The sequence below is a fragment of the Hirundo rustica genome, chromosome 2 (assembly GCF_015227805.2).
Source record: "Hirundo rustica isolate bHirRus1 chromosome 2, bHirRus1.pri.v3, whole genome shotgun sequence".
Lineage (NCBI taxonomy): Eukaryota > Metazoa > Chordata > Aves > Passeriformes > Hirundinidae > Hirundo > Hirundo rustica.
The window spans coordinates 115,588,795-115,608,232 of NC_053451.1; the positions used below are offsets into that span (position 1 = coordinate 115,588,795).

Consider the following 19,438-nt stretch of genomic DNA (forward strand, 5'->3'; position numbering starts at 1 on the left):
GTTGGAGGCTGTCAAGCATCAATATTTACTCTGCACTGGATAGAGCTGCTAACTGAATTAGCCCCTTTGCAGCGAGGGGCTGGGTTTGCATGCAATTATCATCATGACGTTCTCACTTGATGCCTAATTAGCTCTCAGCACACTATAAATAGAAAATGCACATCCAGAGGCGTTGCACTGAGTGGTGCCTGTCAGTTTTCTCACATCTTCCAGGACCACCTATGCAGCTATAAAATTGAGGGTCTTCTCACATTATTTTTACACAAAAGATGAGCAAATTTAGGTCCCAGGCTGGCTGACTTCTCTTTATGGGCAAATTTCTGTAGCAGCATAATATCTGCTTGCTTAATTGAGGTAGAATGAAGAGTCAGAATTTATCTACGAATATCAACTTGCTGGACAAGGGATTTTGTACCTCCACTGCACAATAACTGTTTTCTGTGAAAATAAAGAAAGCTGATCAAGTATTGCAGTGGTAATAACACTAGAAATTTTAACATTTTGATAATTTTACTTGAAATCAGACAAAAAGATCAGATTCCTCACAAAGCAGTAGTTCTGTAGAGAACATAGTCTAGGTTTCATTTTGTCCTTAATAACCTACATAGCAATTAGCAATACAACATATCTATTTTAATTATTTGACATAAATATTGACCACATGCTAAAATACCTTTCAAATTCTTTATTTTCACAGTTTTTAAAATATATTTTCAAGTATTTTGACACAAGATGTGTTTTCCAGGAATATTTAAACCCATTTATTCTGGTGTTAAATGTTGCCTTTGTTTTGTTCAAGTACAAGCTTGTGTGTAATGTGATATTCCAGCATGCAGGAAAAAAACATCTAGCAATTTTGCACATTAGTGAAAGAGTGTTTCCAAAGCTGGAGAGCATGGTACAGTCTAATGTGTGTTTGAAAAACAGCATATGCACATGAAATCAAAACCTTTCTCAAAATGCAAGGCTGCAAAGGGATGTAGTTAAGATTACACAGCATGTTTTTAGCATTTCTGAGCTGAAGCTTTTTCCACGTGGTTTTAGACAGGAGGTTTGGGGGGTTTTAGCTCTTTCTCTGTGATAATTCTGATGGCTTATATAAATAGCTGCTGTAGTTAGAGAAACGGATACACTGCAGTGCCAGAGAGGTCTGAGCTGCTGAGGGCAGGGTGAGGGACAAGGATTCTGTGTGGGGAGATGTCTGCTCACATGTCGTGACCCTTGTTGGCCACGGGTCACATCGGGCAGTGCAAAGTGCTTGTTTACAATCTACTTCATTAAATTCACAGCTCTGCTCTGGATGTCCATTAAACTGTCCTCGTGTGTATTATTTATAACATTTTGGCATGGGTTGTGTGCTCAAAGCTGGCCATTTATAACAATGTGACTACCAACAAGATATTTTCACGTGTGCCTTTGGATTCAGACTGAAAGGGGATATTTGGGTTGGATCTAGGGAAGAAGTTCTTAATTGTGAAGGTGGTGAGGCTCTGACACAGGTTTCTCAGTGGATGCCCCATCCCTGGAAGTGTCCAGGACAAGGATGGATGAAGCTCTCAGCAATCTGGTCTAGTGGAAGGTGTCTCTGCCCATGGCAGGGGTTTGGAAGATAAATTTAAGTTCCATTCCAACCCAAACCATTCTTGGGTTCATTCTATGATTTTATGCAGGTTGGAGGGGATACTTGACAAAAGTTTAACCATCAGTGGCAGGTCCTGCTTTGACACCCTCTGAAGAAGAGTTTCTCGCCTCTAAAGGATGGGGTCACAGCCCCCAAACCTTCTCCCTGCCATCGGCAATGTGGAGGCTGCTCCCTAACACAGAGTGTGCATCTCAGTCCATGGAGGCACAGCCACCAAAGCAACACTTCCCTTTTCCTCTTGACTCCTCTGTTCCATTGGGATGATTGAATATCTGCCTTGGGCCACTCTGACACACTTTGCTTTTCCAGTTCCAGGTCCTCCCGCTGGAGTCAAGGCAGCGGCTGCCTCGGCCTCCACGGTTTTTGTGTCCTGGCTGCCTCCGCTGAAGCTGAACGGCATCATCCGGAAATACACCGTGTTCTGCTCACACCCCTACCCCACAGTAAGTGCCACAGCCCCTCTGTGCAGGGCTGACACAGCATTTGCAGAGACCAGTCCTTCATCTTCTCCCTGCTGCTTCCTCTCCTGCCCTTTGCTTGCCCCGAGCAAGGTCAAAGGGAGGTCCTGGGGCTACACAGACAAGTGAGAGTTGAGTTTGGTTTATTCTGCCCATCAGATTTTTGTTTACAACCTATTGCAGAGCATTAGCTCACAAATAATTTCAAACTATACAGCTGAAATTGAGTATTTTTCAAGGTTTGGTTAGTTTAGAATGTAACAAGTTGAATTTTCCAGGACCAGCTGCACAAGCCCTGTTGCAGCTGGAGGCATGCATTTATTTACCCTGTTTTAATCTAAGTTCCTGCCTTTTTGGCTTGGGTATTCATGTGTGAAGGAACATAATGATTTATAAACAAGTATATTTGCTTGTGAGTAGGCATATTTATGCCTGGAGTATTTGCCCAATCCAGCTCTATGTGCTTTACTTGCTGAGAAAGTGACAGGAGGAAATTTGAATTGAATATCAGGTTATCCTTCTTCCTTTCTGAATCACAAAGAAATTCAGCAATCTTTAAACACAAAAACCAGTTGCTCTCTCTAAATACCCATGCATATTTATTTTCATGTGGATGGAAAAGAACACTTATTTTATATCTGAGCTTTGGATTTAGGTTTTATCCAAGGTTTGGATTTCAGTTTTAAGCAGGACTTCCCACCAAAGGTAAAAAAATTTCAATCTTGGTTTAATGGACAAGGAAAATATTGTTCCAGAAATTTCCTAAAGTGCTTCAGGCATGTGGAAATTTCTCTGCCCCCAAGGCAGGGGGTTGGAACAAGGTGGTCTTTTAGACCTCTTCCAACCCAAACCATTGTGTGATTCTCTGATTTATGTTCTGGGGTTACTGTCTCCATTAATTTCATAATTGTAGCAAACTAAGCCATCTTTAGCACACCTTTAAATGTAAACTAGCTGGCGATTTTCCCATTTCTACGGCACTCAGTGGGTTAAAAAGGTCAGAGTTTAGAGGACAGTTCTGAGTGGGGATTAGGCACTTCTCTGGGGGCTTGGAGAGAACACCAGATGGTGCTGCTGCCTTCTCCAGATACTTTCCATGCACAAAGCTGCAGTGCTTTTTCCTGGGGCTTTGCTAGAAACGTTTTTCCCTATATTTACATCCCCAAGAAAATAAGCATCTTCAGATAAAAGTATTATTCTCTACCACGTGAGTCTCTCACATACAAAACTTCCTATTTTGTGGTTCCCTTTTGGAGTGCCTCAGAGATGGACAATGACAGGAACAGTTGCTTTTTTTTGCTGCTCTTGGCCTGAACAGAATCTTAGTGCTGTATTTTTGTGGTGCTCATTATGCAGGGGTATTTATGAAACATCATAGAACCATACCTTAGCCCCAGGTAGAGGCACTTGGAGGTGTTTGTACTTTTTATTAATTGATGACTGATAGTTCTGAAAGTGTCCCTGCCCCCAGGACAGATGATTTTTAATGTCCCTTTCAGCCCAAACCATTCTGTGATTTCATGATCCTGCTGGTACCTTCATGCAGGTGTGTGTATATATAAATATATATAAATATATATATATATACACACACACACACACACACACACACACACACACACACAGATGTATGTATAAATATGTTCAACATGTATCTATGAGTCCCTGTTCCAGTGTTCTGCAGATCAGCAGGATCTGTGGCTCGGAGAAATCTTCTGTATCAGCCCTGTGTGCTGAGCAAGGACAGGATTACACTGGGGGCTCAGTTTCCAGAAGCCAAGTTTGACATTTTTAAACAAATGCAAGCCCTCAGGACATATTTAATATAGGACACACTCCCTCAGCTTTATTTCTAACAAAATGCTTTGTTATCTTCTGTTCTGAGATGGATTGTGAGCTGAAAAGCTGTTTTATTCAGAGCTGCTTTGCAGTGAAACAAGCCTGCTGCAGAGCTGCTCAAATGCCAGCACTGCTGTGCAGATACACTCCATATATCCAGGGAAGTTCTTGTTTGATTCGCTGCTGGCAGAGACAAGTAGCTGACAGAGGGAGAGGTCTTAAATTAGGGTGAGGAGGAGAATAAATAAAAGACCTGTGTCTTTATCATCTCTTCTGCCACCATAAGTAGCAAGTGCTGTAGCTGCAGGTATGGAGCCCTAAAAACTTCATCCATCAGTCACAGCCCTGGCTGCAAAATAACTTTGTTAGAAGTCTGCTATTCAAGCAGAAAGGCAAACTCAGTTTTCAGGCCTCAGTAAGAAGAAAGAGAAAAGGAGAGGGGTAAAGGCAAACTGATGGGGAGGCTGCATTCTTTGCAGGTTGTGTTTTATTGCTGAGAACAAGTCAATACAATTGACTTTAGACTGGTTAACAACAGTCCTTTACACGAGAACACTGCTTTGGTGTTTAAGTCACCAGCAGGAAAAATAATTAACTCTGTTGGTTGTATTGTGCATATTTTTATTACAAACATAACATTTATACAACCCTGACATATTATAAAATAAAGATTTGCTGCCTTTTGCACTATGCAGTTTGCTTTACAAAGGCAGAAGCTTTTAAAATTCTGCTGCCTCTGTATAGAACAAAAGGCATTTCCTCTTTAAATATTTTGTGCCCTAAGGATGGTATTTGCCTGGGATGCTTCAAACCACAAATATGATTAATGTGTGAAAAATGGAAAAAGATTCTCCACTGCAGTCTATTCTCTGGTCAAGATAAAGGGCAAGCAAGGATCCAATTTCACACTGTTTAATTGTTGTGTCTATAGTATTCTACAGGCATAACTAGGCAAAACTTTCTCTTTTTTTATTCTGAAAGTGTAGGGAAAAAATACAGAAATATGAGACTTCACAGATCCTCCATTTTTCAAATATAAGAAACAGAATATGCCAGAATTCAAGTTGGAAAAGTTATCCTCCGTGCTAACTCATAGCCTACATTCCTACTACTCCCCACTTCCTACCACATCCACCTTCAACTTTTTTGTAGGATCTGGCTTCTGAAAACCACCTGTAATGGTCCTGTGGTGGCCAAGATTCCTTCTAAGACCGATGATACCCATTGCACTGGCAGGATGTTTATGGCACTCATCCTGCCCAGATCTCAGGGAAGTGCTGTCACTGCTATCCCATCCTGTCCAGGGGGATTTTCCCCTGTGGTGCCACACACATGGAACACAGTTTGGATCCTAGCCCAGCAATTAGGCTGGTTCAGTTCCTCCTGGTCGTGCAGCCTCAGGAGGCTGCTCCAGCACTTCCTGCCTTGGGCTGCAGACGTGCACTGCCAGGGATTTTCAAAGTGCAACAGAAAAGGAGATTTGGGAGTTTTCTGAAGAAAAAAGACAAAAAAACACCTCCCAATAAACAACCACCAGCCTCTTGTTGCATTCAGGTCAGTACAATGCTTAAGGAAGAATCGATGGGATTAGATTAGATAAAATTTAGCTGTCAGAAAGTGCCTGGAGAAGGTCCCTGTGACACACAGCTTAGCCAGCCTGGGAAACTTTGATCTCAGAGCAGGTAAAAAGCATCTCCTAAAGGAGCAGGAGAGTGCTGAGGGCAGGAGAAGGAAGGTTAAGGATTTCCTGGTGCAGGAAGGGATGAGAAAGTGCCTATGCACAAGGACAGAATTTTTGACGTGGGAAATTCTGATCAGCGGGGGAAAAAAATTACCATGAGATTCTGGTCAAATATTGAAGCTGGGGCCCAGACTGTGGGATCTCCATGCATGGAAATCTTCAAGACGCCACTTGACATGTTCTTGAGCAACTTGATGCAATTAAACTTGCTTTGAGAAGGGGTTTGGACTGGGTGACCTCCAGAGGAACCTTCCAACCTCAATTTTATTATTATATGGCAGTTTAAAACTGGAAAAGTTGGTCAAAATCTGTGTACAATAATTGAAACCAGACAGTGGTAGAGTTAATATGCAGCTCTCTGAGAAAAGCAAGCACATCAGAGTGACACCAAGATGTCTCATAGGTTAAAAGTCTCCAATAAAACTCGTATGATATTTTAGGTCACTGTTTGGCTTTCCCATCTGAACACTTTCTATGCAGTCTCCCAAACAAGTTCTGCTTTTAACTCTCACTATCAGGAAATCAGAGAGTGGGAGTGAGGTCATCTTATTTCACATCTTAAGTGAGTTCCACACGAGTGGAAGAAAGACAAGAACCAACTGACTGTGTCCTGAAAAGGAAAACACTGAGAAAGGAGAATGGTCTCCATTTATTATCCTTTTATAGTGCAGTTCTACTTACACACTCCTTTCCATTAATCTCCAGGCTTTCTATGGAGAAAGCATAGATGGATGCACAAACTAATGACCTGCTTTGCTGGAAACAGCAGGAAAATCCTGTTAAATGTGTTTGCTCCTATTAGTGAGTGACCCACCAGCAGATGAGCAAAACCCAAACTAGCAACAACAACCATAATGACTACACTTTTCTAATCAACAAGTCAAAATAGACTTTAATATGTGTATTTCTGTTTGGGTGATGTCATACCATTCACTGACCCTGAAATAATATTACTGGTCTGTATTTTCTCAGCTCTTTACCTCACTTTCTAGCACAAGTACCCAAAGACTGGCAAATATGACAAGAAACTTTCAAAACATACAGGTGTATATTTAAAACCCAACATTTCTAATGAGAAGAACCAGTTTGTTCTCTGGTCTTTAATCCTGACAGTAGTTTTGAAATGTTGCTTGATCAAACTGTTGCTTTGCTGTGGGATTCTGTTGAGAGATGATTTGTCCCTCGAACCCACCTTTGACTGAAGTCTCAAAAGACCAGAAGCCTGAGGACTGGAAGGACAAGAAATTCCAGAACTATTGAATCAGATAAGTGGAGTGAGAATATTCCTGTAAAGATCCCAGATGATGCTGTCATGATAAACTGGATTAGCTGGATGAGGAACCAGAGCACAAAGCAGACCCCAGTACTGAAATAAGGGTGATGATTAGGAATTACCTCATAGTGCAAACCCTACAGTCAGCCCCAGGTACCTGTGTTGGAAAGAATCTTTGAAAACTGTAATCTACGTTTCTGGACTTCTCCAGAGGATGTAGAAAGATCCAAAAGCTGAAAACCTGGCAAAGATTCAGATGGACTGGAAATATTTCTGTGGAACAGCTGGGTTTGGAATAGGTGGTAGATGAAGAGGTGCAAAGCAGTGACGGAGAAGAGGAAAATTATCTTATATTTGGCCAAAGCCCAAGTCAATTTATTGGAAACATAATCAGTTTGGGAACTGACCAACATCTGAGGCAGACAGTTACTGATCCTTTTGATTTGCTTATTTTACTGTGAGGAACATACTCTTAAGTATGTTTCATACTCTGTTAGACTTCTATATTTGTTTCATGTTTTTGCTTTTATTTAAACCCACTGCGGGGAAAATAAATTATGTGATTTAACCAGCATACACAGGACACTCTGGGGTTGCCCTGTGGAAGAAGAGAACAATTGCTGCTCTTCGTCTGTAATTCATAGACTCTAAGTGGGATTTAATTCATCTGATTTCAGACACCTTGAATAGAATCACAAATACTTATTCTGGGGACATCAAGGATTTACTTTCATTAAGGAAAGAATCTAGATGTCTGTGATAAACTGGATAAATCTCCTTCTGAAAGTTTCCCTTCTCTTTGTTTAGTCTAGAGAAAGTATATATGCTTATCTTAAACCAGTTGATCTGCAACATAAACTAGATGAGGAAGTATATACAATTATCTTAAACTAGATCTTTAAACTATTAGCTGTCATAAATTCCCATCATCCAGGTGTTTCCCACTCAATTATTTCAGGCAGACACAAGTTTTGTATTGATTTTTGCACAGGATCTGAATTCTAATTTTGGGTTAGCATCACACTTTCTGATCCTCATTTCCTCTCCAGATTAAAGACTTGGATAAAAGAAAGAAAACTCCATTTTCCAAAGAGTTGATGCAATTATAAGGCAGAGTTTATTTGTTGTTACATACTGTGGATCTTTCAGTGGTTAGAAGGATGCTGAAAGTTTCTGGGAAAAAAAGGGAGAAGAAGCTGACAGAAGTTGGCTAAGTAGATAAAGTTACAGTTGAACAGAAGTTTATTTAGAGTCAGCAGATTCTGTAAGTTTGAATTTTAAATATGTGTTCATTGATTTGTGTATTACAAGCAGTATTTATCACTGTATCTATATAGCACTTTATACAGCGTGAAGATATTTATGCTTATTAATTCCTGTGTGCTTAATTTAGCATAGAAATACTGCATAATTTGGGGGTTATTTTAAAACCTTATATTGGACGGTATTTAAAACGTGTCTTTTTAATATACCACATGTTCTATTTTTAACCTTTTTGTCGTCATTTCACATCTTTGGTGCCAGCTCCCAAACATAGTACATTCATTATTTTAATTGCTTTGTCAACTTTACATTTTTTGCCCATCTTATTTTTGTCAGAGAGTAGACCTCAGGAGGGATGTGACAGAGTATAAATTGATTCTGAAGATGTGCTGGTTTATATGATTTTTAAAAGGTCTCCTTGTAAAGCCCTACCAAAACAAATTTGATATTGATTTTTTCATAAACCTCCCTTCTTGTCTCACTACCTCGTCTCACACCCAGGGATATCAATACAGTCTGACAATAAGTCCTTGGTGTCCTGACCTTCCTGTGGTCACCAGCCCGTGCCACCACATGCTGCTTCCCTCATCAGGAGGCTGAGGGACTCTCCAGGAGGTGCTCCGAAGGGACAGGCAGGTGGTGGACCCCAAGTGGGCTACCTGGAAGTCCAGACAGTGGGTTTTCTTCCAGGGGTAATACCTGGAAATGAGAATTCAGGAGCACCCGAGGGAGCTTCAGGTGTTTATCCTGGAGAAAAGGTGGCTCAGGAAGGACTTTTCTGGCTCTCCACAATTCCCTGACAGGAGGAAAGAGGCAGGTGGGGGTCAGGCTCTGCTCCTAGGACAAGAGAAAATGGCCTCAAACTGCACCAGAAAAGGTTCAGGTTGGACATCTGGAAGAATTTCTTCATGGAAATGGTGGTCAGGCCTTGGCAGGGGCTGCCCAGGGAGGTTTGGAGTGCCCATCCCTGGAAGTGTCCAAGGAAGGCCTGGAGGTGGCACTCAGTGCTCTGGGCTGGGGACAAGGTGGGCCATGAGACTCCATAGGCTGAGAGGTCTTTTCCAGTCTCAGTGACTCTGGGATTCTTTGGATTGGTAGGATTTTCCTGCCAGTGGGAAGGCAGGAAGCTGCCTCTGATCCTCATAAAATTTCCATCTGAAACTTTCTATACATTATAGTTCCACAATTAACATGGGGAAAAAAAAAAAAATAAAGTTACTATGTTATATGGCAGCTACATTCACTTCTGTGCACAGCTTCTGTTTCCAACAGTTACCTTCAATAATTCTGGGTGAAAAACAGATGCCACCTTTCAAAACATGAGCCAACATCTGAACAGAAGCCATTGTTTGACCAAAGTGACAGCCAAGAGCCTTACTGGAGACCATGGTCCAGGATCAGTGGTTATTTGGAGCTTTGAGAGTCTGTCCATCTGTGAAAGGAAGGCAAAAGCCAGCAGTTCTCAAGAAAAGTACAATTCATGACTTCAGGCAGACTTACACATCTTTAGGGAGTTCACTGAGAGGGCACAGCGGTGTTCTGTCTGCTCTTCTCAGGGATGCAGAGCTTGAAGTTCGTTCTCTATAAATACACATATGTATTGATTTTTTATTACCCCAGTTTGTTTCCAGGAGGATAACTTAGTGTATCCCAGTACTGGATAACTTGTGAGTCCAGGAGACTCTAAAATGTGATTTTTAGAATAAAACATCTCAGTACTCTCTGCCCCTTGAATTCTGTGTTGATTTTTGGGCCTCTGCGTCATAAAAGAACCTTGAAGTGGTGGAATGTGTCCTGGGAAGGGTCTGAAAAACAAGTCTAAGGAGCAGCAGCTGAGGGAACTGAGGTTCATTCTTCAGTCTGGAGAAAACAAGGTTCAGGAGGGACCTCATTGTTCTCTACAAGTCCCTGAAAGGAGGTTTTAGTGAGGTGGGGGTCGGTCTCATCTGCCGTGTCCAAAATGAAAGGATGAACAGAAATGGCCTGAAGTTGCACCTGAGGAGGTTCAGATTGGATATTAGAAATGGAAATTGCAGTGAAAGAGTGATCAGGCCTTGGGATGAGCTGACCAGTGAGGTTTGGAGTCACTGTCTCTGTGAGGAGCCTGGATGTGTCCCCTGGGGACAGGGTTTGGGGTGATGCTTGTGCTGGGTGATAGTGGGACTGGAAGTTCTCTTCCAGCCTTGATGACTCTGTGCTTTCCAGGAGCTGCAATGCCTGAGGCAGGGCAAGGTAGACAATTCTGTGATGGAGTTGTACAAAAAGATGAAGATCATTGAAGTTTTACCACGTAGAATTGAAGATCTTTATTATTTGTGAGGCTCAGCGCTTGTTGTAGGCCTCATCTGTGCCAGTGAAGAAACAGGGCCCAAGGAGCAGCTGGGCCCAGGAGGATGTGACAGTGACTGAAGTCTACACAGCTTATCATGAGTCCCTCAAAAGCAGAATTATTTTGAAAAGAGCTCTTTAGAGCCGCACAGAACTGAGCTAGAAACAAGTTGAAAAATGGTGTGGATTGTTGAGATGGAGTGCTCAACTCACCGCCCGGCTCTCTCCCATTTAGCAGCAGAGCTGAGCCCAGAGGAAAGATGTTTGTTGAGAGAAACCCAGCTATGCAAAGAGCATTTCACTCATTTAACTTGGGCCAGATATAACAAACTCAGTGCACTTGTGTGGGAGGCTGCAAAACCAGAGGCTCGTTGTTGTGGGCTGGAGGGAGCGGCCTAAGCGTCTCTCCTGAGCCCACTTCTGTTCAGTGGCTCCATTACTGACCTGGATAATGAAATAGAGAGGATGCCTATTAAATTAGCAGCAGATACAAGGCTGGGAGGGATTGCATGTACACAGGAGACAGAGGCGGAATTCAGGCAGGTCTTGATGAACCGGGAAATTGGTCTGGAAAAAGCTGGATAAAATTTAGCAAGAACGTGGGTACCCTGGATAACCAACTGCAAAAGTACTGTGTAGAGAGCAATTCTCTTGATTCTTCAGAAGAGGATTTTGAGGTTATTGTGCCTCCCAAGATGAACATTAACAGCCTTTATAACCCTGTCTTGAGAAGCCAAATGAGAATCCCTGGAATTGTTGAGTACAGGTTTGGAAACTCTGAGAAAGCTATGGACCATCTTTAGACAGTCTGAAGGATAACAGAAGATATTAATAGAGAAACTGATAGAGAAAATGGGATTTCTGGACAATGTTGAAAGCACCAGAGTTATTTAGTTGTAAAAGATAAGGGCACTGGTGGGGAAAGGAATGATAAAACTTCATGTAGATTAAAGACTGGTGCAAAGATCAAGGTAATAATCTATTCTTCATGTTCCTAATAGACTGGAAAAGAAGCTATGGGTTGAAACTGCAGCAGGAAACTCAGGCTAGATTAAAAAAAATGATTTCTAATCATGAGATTAGTTAAGCAGTGGAATAGGTTGTGCAACCTAGGGAGTTGCAAAATCTCCTTTTATTGTAAATCTCCTAAATCAGGTTGGGAAAACATCTCTTTGAAATTGTGCAGACATAGGTGAACCTGGTTTAAAGAAGAAAGACTCAGGTGATCTCTTAGATTGCTTTCAGCTCCATTTTTAGATGATGCCATATTTTCTACCTAAAATTGGAGTGAAAATATAACACCCCATTCTAGGTAGTAGATATATTATTTATATTTAATTTTAATTTTCAGCATGAGGCAGCCAATACACAGGTAACCAACTTGTATATGCTCTTACTTCACAATACACACCACAAAGCTGGGCTGTTTATCCCTGTGTGGATTTCCCAGTTCACTTCCAGGTTTCTTGCCATTTGCAGAGAACAGCGGTAAAGATCTGTCACTGATCTAATCAGAAGTTGTGTGGAACCAGCTGTAAGCAAGGTGAAGGCTGTCTTTAAGTAAATAACATTCCAGCCCATGGTAAATTCTATTTGTTGTTTTAACTCCCTGCTTAGGAAACTCCCTGACTGCTTGGAAAACTGTTAGAAATGGGGTTTTTTTCTATAGCACTCTTATGAATTTTTTCCTAGGTTGTGTTAAAAAAACAGGAAACAAGCCAACAAATAGAATGAGGAATTAAAAATAGAAGCCAAGAGAGATCAGAGTTTGTGCACATTACCTATTAAAGCGTGCTTTAATGGAATCAGAAATGCCAGGAGATGGCATGCTGCTTCAAAGTGTACAAAGAAATGCACACCAGTAGGGCTGAAGTTGCAGAGGAGAATGATGTTCCCTGCACCAGCTGTTCCTCAGCATCTCTTGCCATTGCCTGGTTGGGGAAGTAGATTGACTGCATCCTGATAAAGGACTTTGATTTCATTTTACTCTTCACAGCCCTTGCTGGATTTCAGAGGCTGATCTTTCTTAGCCTCTTTCCTTCTTAGACAGTGAGCTAAAGACAGAAGAAAAATTAAGCCATCATCTATAAGCTGAAGAAAAATAGCAGTTAGGAAAAGAAATATCCCTTGAGCATGCATGTTACTGCTTCTAAGATTGAACAGCAATTTATGTTTTATACTGGCACATACATGGGCCCATATGTGACAAGGTGACATTCCTTTCAATATTTCTTATTTCAATTGTTTAATCTTCTCTTTGCTGACAAAGCTGCCTTTTTTTCTTCTTGTGTAATCAAAGTCTCTGGCATGTAAGGCTAATTGAAATGACAGGCAAAAGTTTAAAGTAAAATCAATTCTTTGTCACTGAAGCATCCCCAAGTGTTTAAAAGGGAATGTGAGCTGAGGAAACACAAGATGTACATTAACCAGTTAGAAACCAAAATCTTTCACTATAGCAGCTTGTTTTAAGAAAATAAAAGTCATTAATTTAGTGAAGATGCATTTACCAGATTAAATTAATAAATTAATTCTGAGAATAATTGATTTTACATTTGAAATAGGCACAGATGCAAATGGGTGAATGATGCTGGGAGAAAGAAAGGAATTGAAAACAAGGCATTTTAAAACCCTTAGAGCAGAAAATCCTGCTGTTTGTCCATCTTTGGAGTTCCAGTGAGAAAGAGCTGATGGTTGCTGGAATGAAAGTTAGCACTAAGGGATTCAGTGATGTTTAGCTGTTCCTAAATGCTGTATCCATGCCCCATGTCAGTAGGTGGTTTAGTTGGAACCTGTGCTAGGTAACTGCATTAATAAGTGGAGCCTAAGTGCCAGAGACAGCCTGGCCTGTTTGACTTTCAAATTAACTGTAGGAAATGCTGCCTCATGAATATTAAATTTCAGCCTCCTCTGCCATGATCAATACATAAATTTTTATGTATAACCTCACAAAGATCCAGCCTGTCAAGCTACGGGCATTTGTCCAATATTCTTGTGTAAATGTCAAGGCAGATGGTTCTTCAAAACCTGCTGCAATATTTCATGTAATAATAAAGGTGTCTGGCTGCGTTGACCTCTTCATATCAGAAGTGGGAACCCAGGCAAACGCTGGCTAAATGGGACACACTAATCTGGCATTTTGACAAGCAAAGGGGCAATGAGTTTGGCTAGCAAATATGGCAAGTTCTTCCTCTGGGCTTGTTCTGAGCCTGGGGAGTGTAGCTGGAGCAAGCCAGTCTTCCCAGAAAAATCACTCTCCATGGAAGGAACAAAATGTGCTCTTTGTAGGAAACTTTACGTGGCCCCTGAAGGGAGCTGAGGTGCCTGGCTTAGAGACAGATGTCTTCACTCTGGATTTCAAATGTGAGAGGAGATGAACTCCCCTCTTCCCCTGGCTGTAGGAGATGCCAGCTCAAGAACAGAGAAGTGCAGTCACCCATTCAGCAACTGGAACTGACTGCCAGTTCACATGGAGAGGTGTTTAACAATATCTCAGAAACATCTCTTATTTATTTGGAATTCACTTTGAAGGACTACCTATTCCAATGTTTTCAGGTCAATGTGCCTTTTGAAATGCTAATCAGGTGGAATTGGCCTTCACCACAAGCAGATATTTGTATATCAAAGAGATTCCTTGCACACTTTGTCAGTCTGAACCAAGTTTAGATTATATTGATGCATTATTTTTCATGCTGATTCCTGCTAAAATCTTCTTTTCTACGTCATTAACCTTCTAATTATTTTTAGCCTAGTGCTAGTTAGCCGTTACCAGGCTCAGCACTGCACAGGGAAGTGAGTATTATTAATTCCAATGGTTCATTACCCCTCTATTTTTACGTGCAGGCATCACAAAGCCTGTGTCAGAAATAAAAGTGGCAATATTGAGCACTATAACACTATTCAAAGCTGAGATTTCCCTTCTCAGACTTCCTGTGGAGGATGTGCTGAAGCTCTCAAAGCCCCCTGGAGGGATCTATGTGCTCCTCCACACCTTTCCCTGCACAGGTTGCTCCAAGCGGGATGCAGAAGCTCTCATGGATGAGCAAGGACTGCAGAGCAGCTGGTTGGCTCTGCTGCAACCCTTGGGCAGAGGCACTTGAGTGACAGAGGAGAGGCTGAACTGGCATTTCTTCCAGCACTTGTCCTTCCCTGCTAATGCAGCCAACTGGCTGAGATGACCTTCAGCTGGGAGCCTCTGAATGGAAGTAATTCCATGATTAAACAAAACTAGACTTGGGGGAAGTTTGAACAGTCTATAAAACAGAGCACAGTTTTATTCCTTGGCTCGCTCCACTGCTGAAGGGATAAGCCACCAAAACCCAGGGATAAGGAACACCAAAGCTTCTAGGTGACAGAAATAGTAAACTCCAGATTTCACAGCAGATGCAGCACTGAATCCTCCATTGGGAAAGTTTTGTGTAGAGCTAAATCAGTTTGTCGGAACTATTGATGGTGAAATTCAGCCATATTTATTCACTCCCATTGTTTATCCAACCCTGCAAAAATAAATGGCACATAAAAGTCCCAATCTGAATAAAACCAATCTGTAAACAAGGCAGGCACAAATTCACTGAATATGAATGGATTGCAACAAGTTACTGTGTCTGCTCTGTTTATTGCCATCTGCCATCTGTTTGGAGCAATTGACACTCATCCGAAGAGCCCTGAAGTAACAGGCTTTGTAGCACTCGCATGTTCTCCGAATACTGCTTATTTTAGCCTGGAAACATTTGTCTCTCCCACCACAGGTGATCAGCGAGTTTGAAGCCTCTCCCGACTCATTTTCCTACAGAATCCCCAACCTGAGCCGGAATCGCCAGTACAGCGTGTGGGTGGTGGCCGTGACGGCTGCGGGAAGAGGCAACAGCAGCGAGATCATCACCGTGGAGCCGCTGGCCAAAGGTACAGGGACAGCTGCTCAGGGCCAGCCGGGGTTCTGCCACGCTAATTGCTGGCACATTTGGCACTCCGTGCCTCGCTGAGGGTGGGATTTGTCAGGAGCCACTTCAGTTCGCCGCAGAAGGCGAGGTGACAGCTCGCAGCTAATTGCTCAAGCTTTTGCCAGAGTCAGCAGAGAGGGGATGACGTGCTCCTCCAGGGAGTAACTCATCCAGCCTACCTTAGAAGGGAACAGATTGCTTTTTGGTGCAATTTTTATCTTCACTTGCTGGGTACAGGGGGTTTGCAGATGATGCCTCTCCCCCGCTGAATATGTTTCTTTTCCTTGCTGTACAAGGTAACTTCTTTATCATTCCTTTCCTTAGTAATATCTCTTGTGTACTCCACGAGTACCATCTTCTGTATAAAATGGTCTGATTAACATATCTAAACTCCGAACAATTGTTCTCTGCTTGCATTAGCTTTGAAGTTTGCTGCTTCTATTTCAGATGTGATGAAAGGATATGTGCCTCAAATCTTGAATATTTATTTCCAGCTGTATTAGTGGTTCTATTAAAAGATATTGCTGGGGCCTGTGAATTCTGCCTTTTGAGATGTGATGCTTGCAACATTAGAGCACCTTGGCTTGGAAATGGAGGAATAACATTTTGAACAGCGGAGTGAGAAATGTCCCATCCCACTCAATATCTACATGGGGTCTTCAAATTGAGGGGGTTTTTTTACTTCCCCACCTGATACCATTACAGCCTGTGCCAGGATGGGCAGAGAAATGCACAGATCCCTAGAGCTGCAAAATTAGATACATTTAATTGGCTTTACGGTTTTACAAGCCTGCTAATTCTTCACATGGATGTTTAATAATGTAAAGATGTAAAATAGACTGTCTAGTGCATTATGATGACAGGTTCTTTCTGAAAAGTCTTTGCTGAACTTCAGCCTAGTGCCGCCAACATGAAAGCCCTTTCTGCATGGAAGAGCAAACTCCATCACCATGAGAAATCTCCCTGTTCCTACCTGTCTAGCTGGTAGATCACCATTTTAATGATGGTAGATTAGCATCAGATCTGGTACCCTGGGCTGCATCAAAAGCAGTTTAGGCAGAAGATTGAGAGAGGTGATTCTGCCCCTGTGCCCCCTCAGGTGAGAGCCCACCTGCAGAGCTGCCCCAGCCCTGGGATCCAGCACAGGGAGGACGTGGAGCTGCTGGAGAGAGCCCAGAGGAGGCAGCAGGATGAGCAGAGGGATGGAGCAGCTCTGCTGGGAGGAAAGGCTGGCAGAGCTGGCATTGTTCAGCCTGGCCAGGAGAAGCTTTGGGCTGAGCTCAGGGTGGCCTTGCAGGGCCTGAAGGAGCCCCAGGAAAGCTGGAGAGAGACAATTCCCAAGGGCTGCAGGGACAGGACAGAGGGAATGGCTCCCAGTGCCAGAGGGCAGGGCTGGATGGGAGATTGGGAATCAGGAATTGTTCCCTGTGAGGGTGTTGAGGCCCTGGCACAGGGTGCCCAGAGCAGCTGTGGCTGCCCCTGGATCCCTGGCAGTGCCCAAGGCCAGGTTGGACACTGGGGCTTGGAGCAGCCTGGGACAGTGGGAGGTGTCCTTGCCATGGCAGGGTGTGGGATGAGGTGATCTCTAAGGTCCCTTCTAACCCAACACTTCTAGGATTCTATGATTATCATGGATGTTATTGCTGATTTTGGAGGGTTCCGTTTGAACATGACAGTTTCCCATTGTGGAGAAGCTGCAAATGGGGTTCTTCAAATCTGAAAAATCTGGAGCTTTTCCATCGTATTTTAAGTGCACATTGCATTATGGACATCAGTGAGACCAAAGCTGAGATCCTAAAAGGTGGAGCTGAGATTCTAAAAGGTGGATGAGGAGTGTTAAAGGACACCAGTGAAGGAGGATCATGAAAGAACAACAGAGGGTAAAAAGGCAAATGTTTCAGTGTGCTCCTCCTTTCCTGTCACCTGTGTATAATCAGTGTGTGGTGATGAAAAGAAAAAATAAACAAAAATAAGCATAAAAATAGGTGCTCCAATAAGAGCAAAAATTATTAGACACAGTGCAATACTAAGAGAATAAGGCTGCAGGCAAACCCTGCACAAAATACACTAGAAGTTCTCTTTTTTCCATGGCCTATGCATTTTAAAAAGAGGGAAATGTTCAAAGGTGAACACAGATCAATTCAGGCTTTGCAGGCAGAAATATTCATGACCTCAAGTTATGAGGAAATGCAGTGTGCAATTGCTCTCTGTTTGCCAAAAAAATTGAGAAGTTGCAACTTGACCGACATGTACTTAAACTGATCCAGCTTACCAGAATTAATGCTGCTCCTCTGAAGCTTATGTAACATAATCCATGATGACAAATAAGTGAACTTAAAAATAACTTGTATGAAAAGGCAAGATGACTCAAAAGAAAAAATAATTAATTACTTCAATATAGACAGGTCAGTCTGAAGAAGACTTTATTTCAAAGGACAGCAGAATGCATCCAGTCAACCTCAGAGTTTGTAGTGATGCTCCAATGTAAAGTCTGCATTAGATGATGCTCAGGAAAAGCCTCTTACATGCACTTAGGACTGTAAAAGTAATGAATAATCCGTTAGTGGAGGGTTTGATGTGTGCTAGGAATACTGACAGCAATTTCATGAACTTTGGATTTAGCTAGGTTAGAAATTATTGTATCACATCCACAAATTCCTTTATGAATGCGTCACAGGGCTTTTTAAGGAGCTGGGAGAAAGTGGTGATCAATGCTGAGGGCAGTGGCTGCACAACGAGAACGGATGGGCAGAGCTCAAAGCCTCAAAGACCTTTTTCACCCCCCACTTCATCTGTAGCAAACAGCAGATCTTGGGGTCAGAAGCAGTTAAAGCCTGATTTTGCCATAAATTCCCAATGCAAAAACATCCTGTGGGCCATTATTTTGTAGTTGTTTGCTTCCTTTTTTTTGCTCCTCTTACTGCACAGTAACTGTCCATGTAATGATACCATCATGACAGCTAATAAGAGTTAACTTTGAATTGAATTATGTCAACTTAATTATAACCCCCTTTAAGAACTCCTTTGAGAACAATGAGGATGTCTAGATAGGGGTTTGATGTGAAATGGATAGTCCAATTTAAATGAAAGCTTATTTCAAGTTAGCATTTCTTTCTTTCTTTAGTGTCTTCATTTCTCAGAGCAGATTGTTATTCTCTGTAATTAACTGACAGAAATAATAAAAAAAAATCCCCAACAAACAGAAAATAATTATGGCAACGAAAGTTCAGCCTCCACGTAAGCAAGCTGTGCTCCTGCCCCTCAAATTACTCTTCACTGCTGACTTGAAAGAAGTGGGTTTAGCTCATCAAGTATACTTGGAAGACAAAAAACCTTGCACGCACTTGTCCCTCTGATTTACTGACCATGACTGATGGGGAATGGCATTTGCTGCCAGTGTGACGATAACAGATCCAGACCCCTGGCAATCTGATCCTCTGGGGACAACTCTCTGACTTTTGAGTTTCCCCTGGTTTTCTAAACTACCTGAGCAATAATTCAGAACAGATTCGCCCCCTGGTCTATGTTGCTTTGTGTTTAATGTTTTTAAATAACATGTGGGGTTCACATGACAGTGCACACTGGTCTGTTTCTTTGATGATTCATCAGACTGGAGTACAGGGGATGATAGAAACAGAGGACCATGGAATGGGTTGGGTTGGAAGGGACCTTGAAGATCATCCACTTCCATCCCCTGCCATGGCAGGGACACCTTCCACTGTCCCAGGCTGCTCCAAGCCCCAGTGTCCAACATGGCTTTGGACACTGCCAGGGATCCAGGGGCAGCCACAGCTTCTCTGGGTACCCTGTGCCAGGGCCTCAGCACCCTCTTCTGTGAGAAAGTATCCTGACCCAGGGTATTCACTATTGGATCTTTATTTGTTTTAAGCTAAACTGCAGTGAACTGTCATAGCTCTTGTTCGGTTTCCTTCTGAAGTTCACCTTTAAAACACAGTC

General features: G+C 42.4%; 1 protein-coding gene across 5 annotated transcripts in view; it reads left to right on the forward strand.

Annotated features, from left to right (window-relative positions):
- Positions 1-19,438, forward strand: part of DSCAM (DS cell adhesion molecule) — a 447,196-nt gene that overhangs the window by 369,848 nt on the left and 57,910 nt on the right. For 3 of the 5 annotated variants that reach the window (XM_040055422.1, XM_040055421.2, XM_040055423.2), the window contains exons 20-21: positions 1,952-2,085; positions 15,290-15,443. In XM_040055422.1, coding sequence (XP_039911356.1) covers positions 1,952-2,085; positions 15,290-15,443 — 288 coding nt within the window. The remainder of the gene's footprint in view (positions 1-1,951; positions 2,086-15,289; positions 15,444-19,438) is intronic. The other 2 variants (XM_040055424.1, XM_040055425.2) reach the window with 1 other exon arrangement.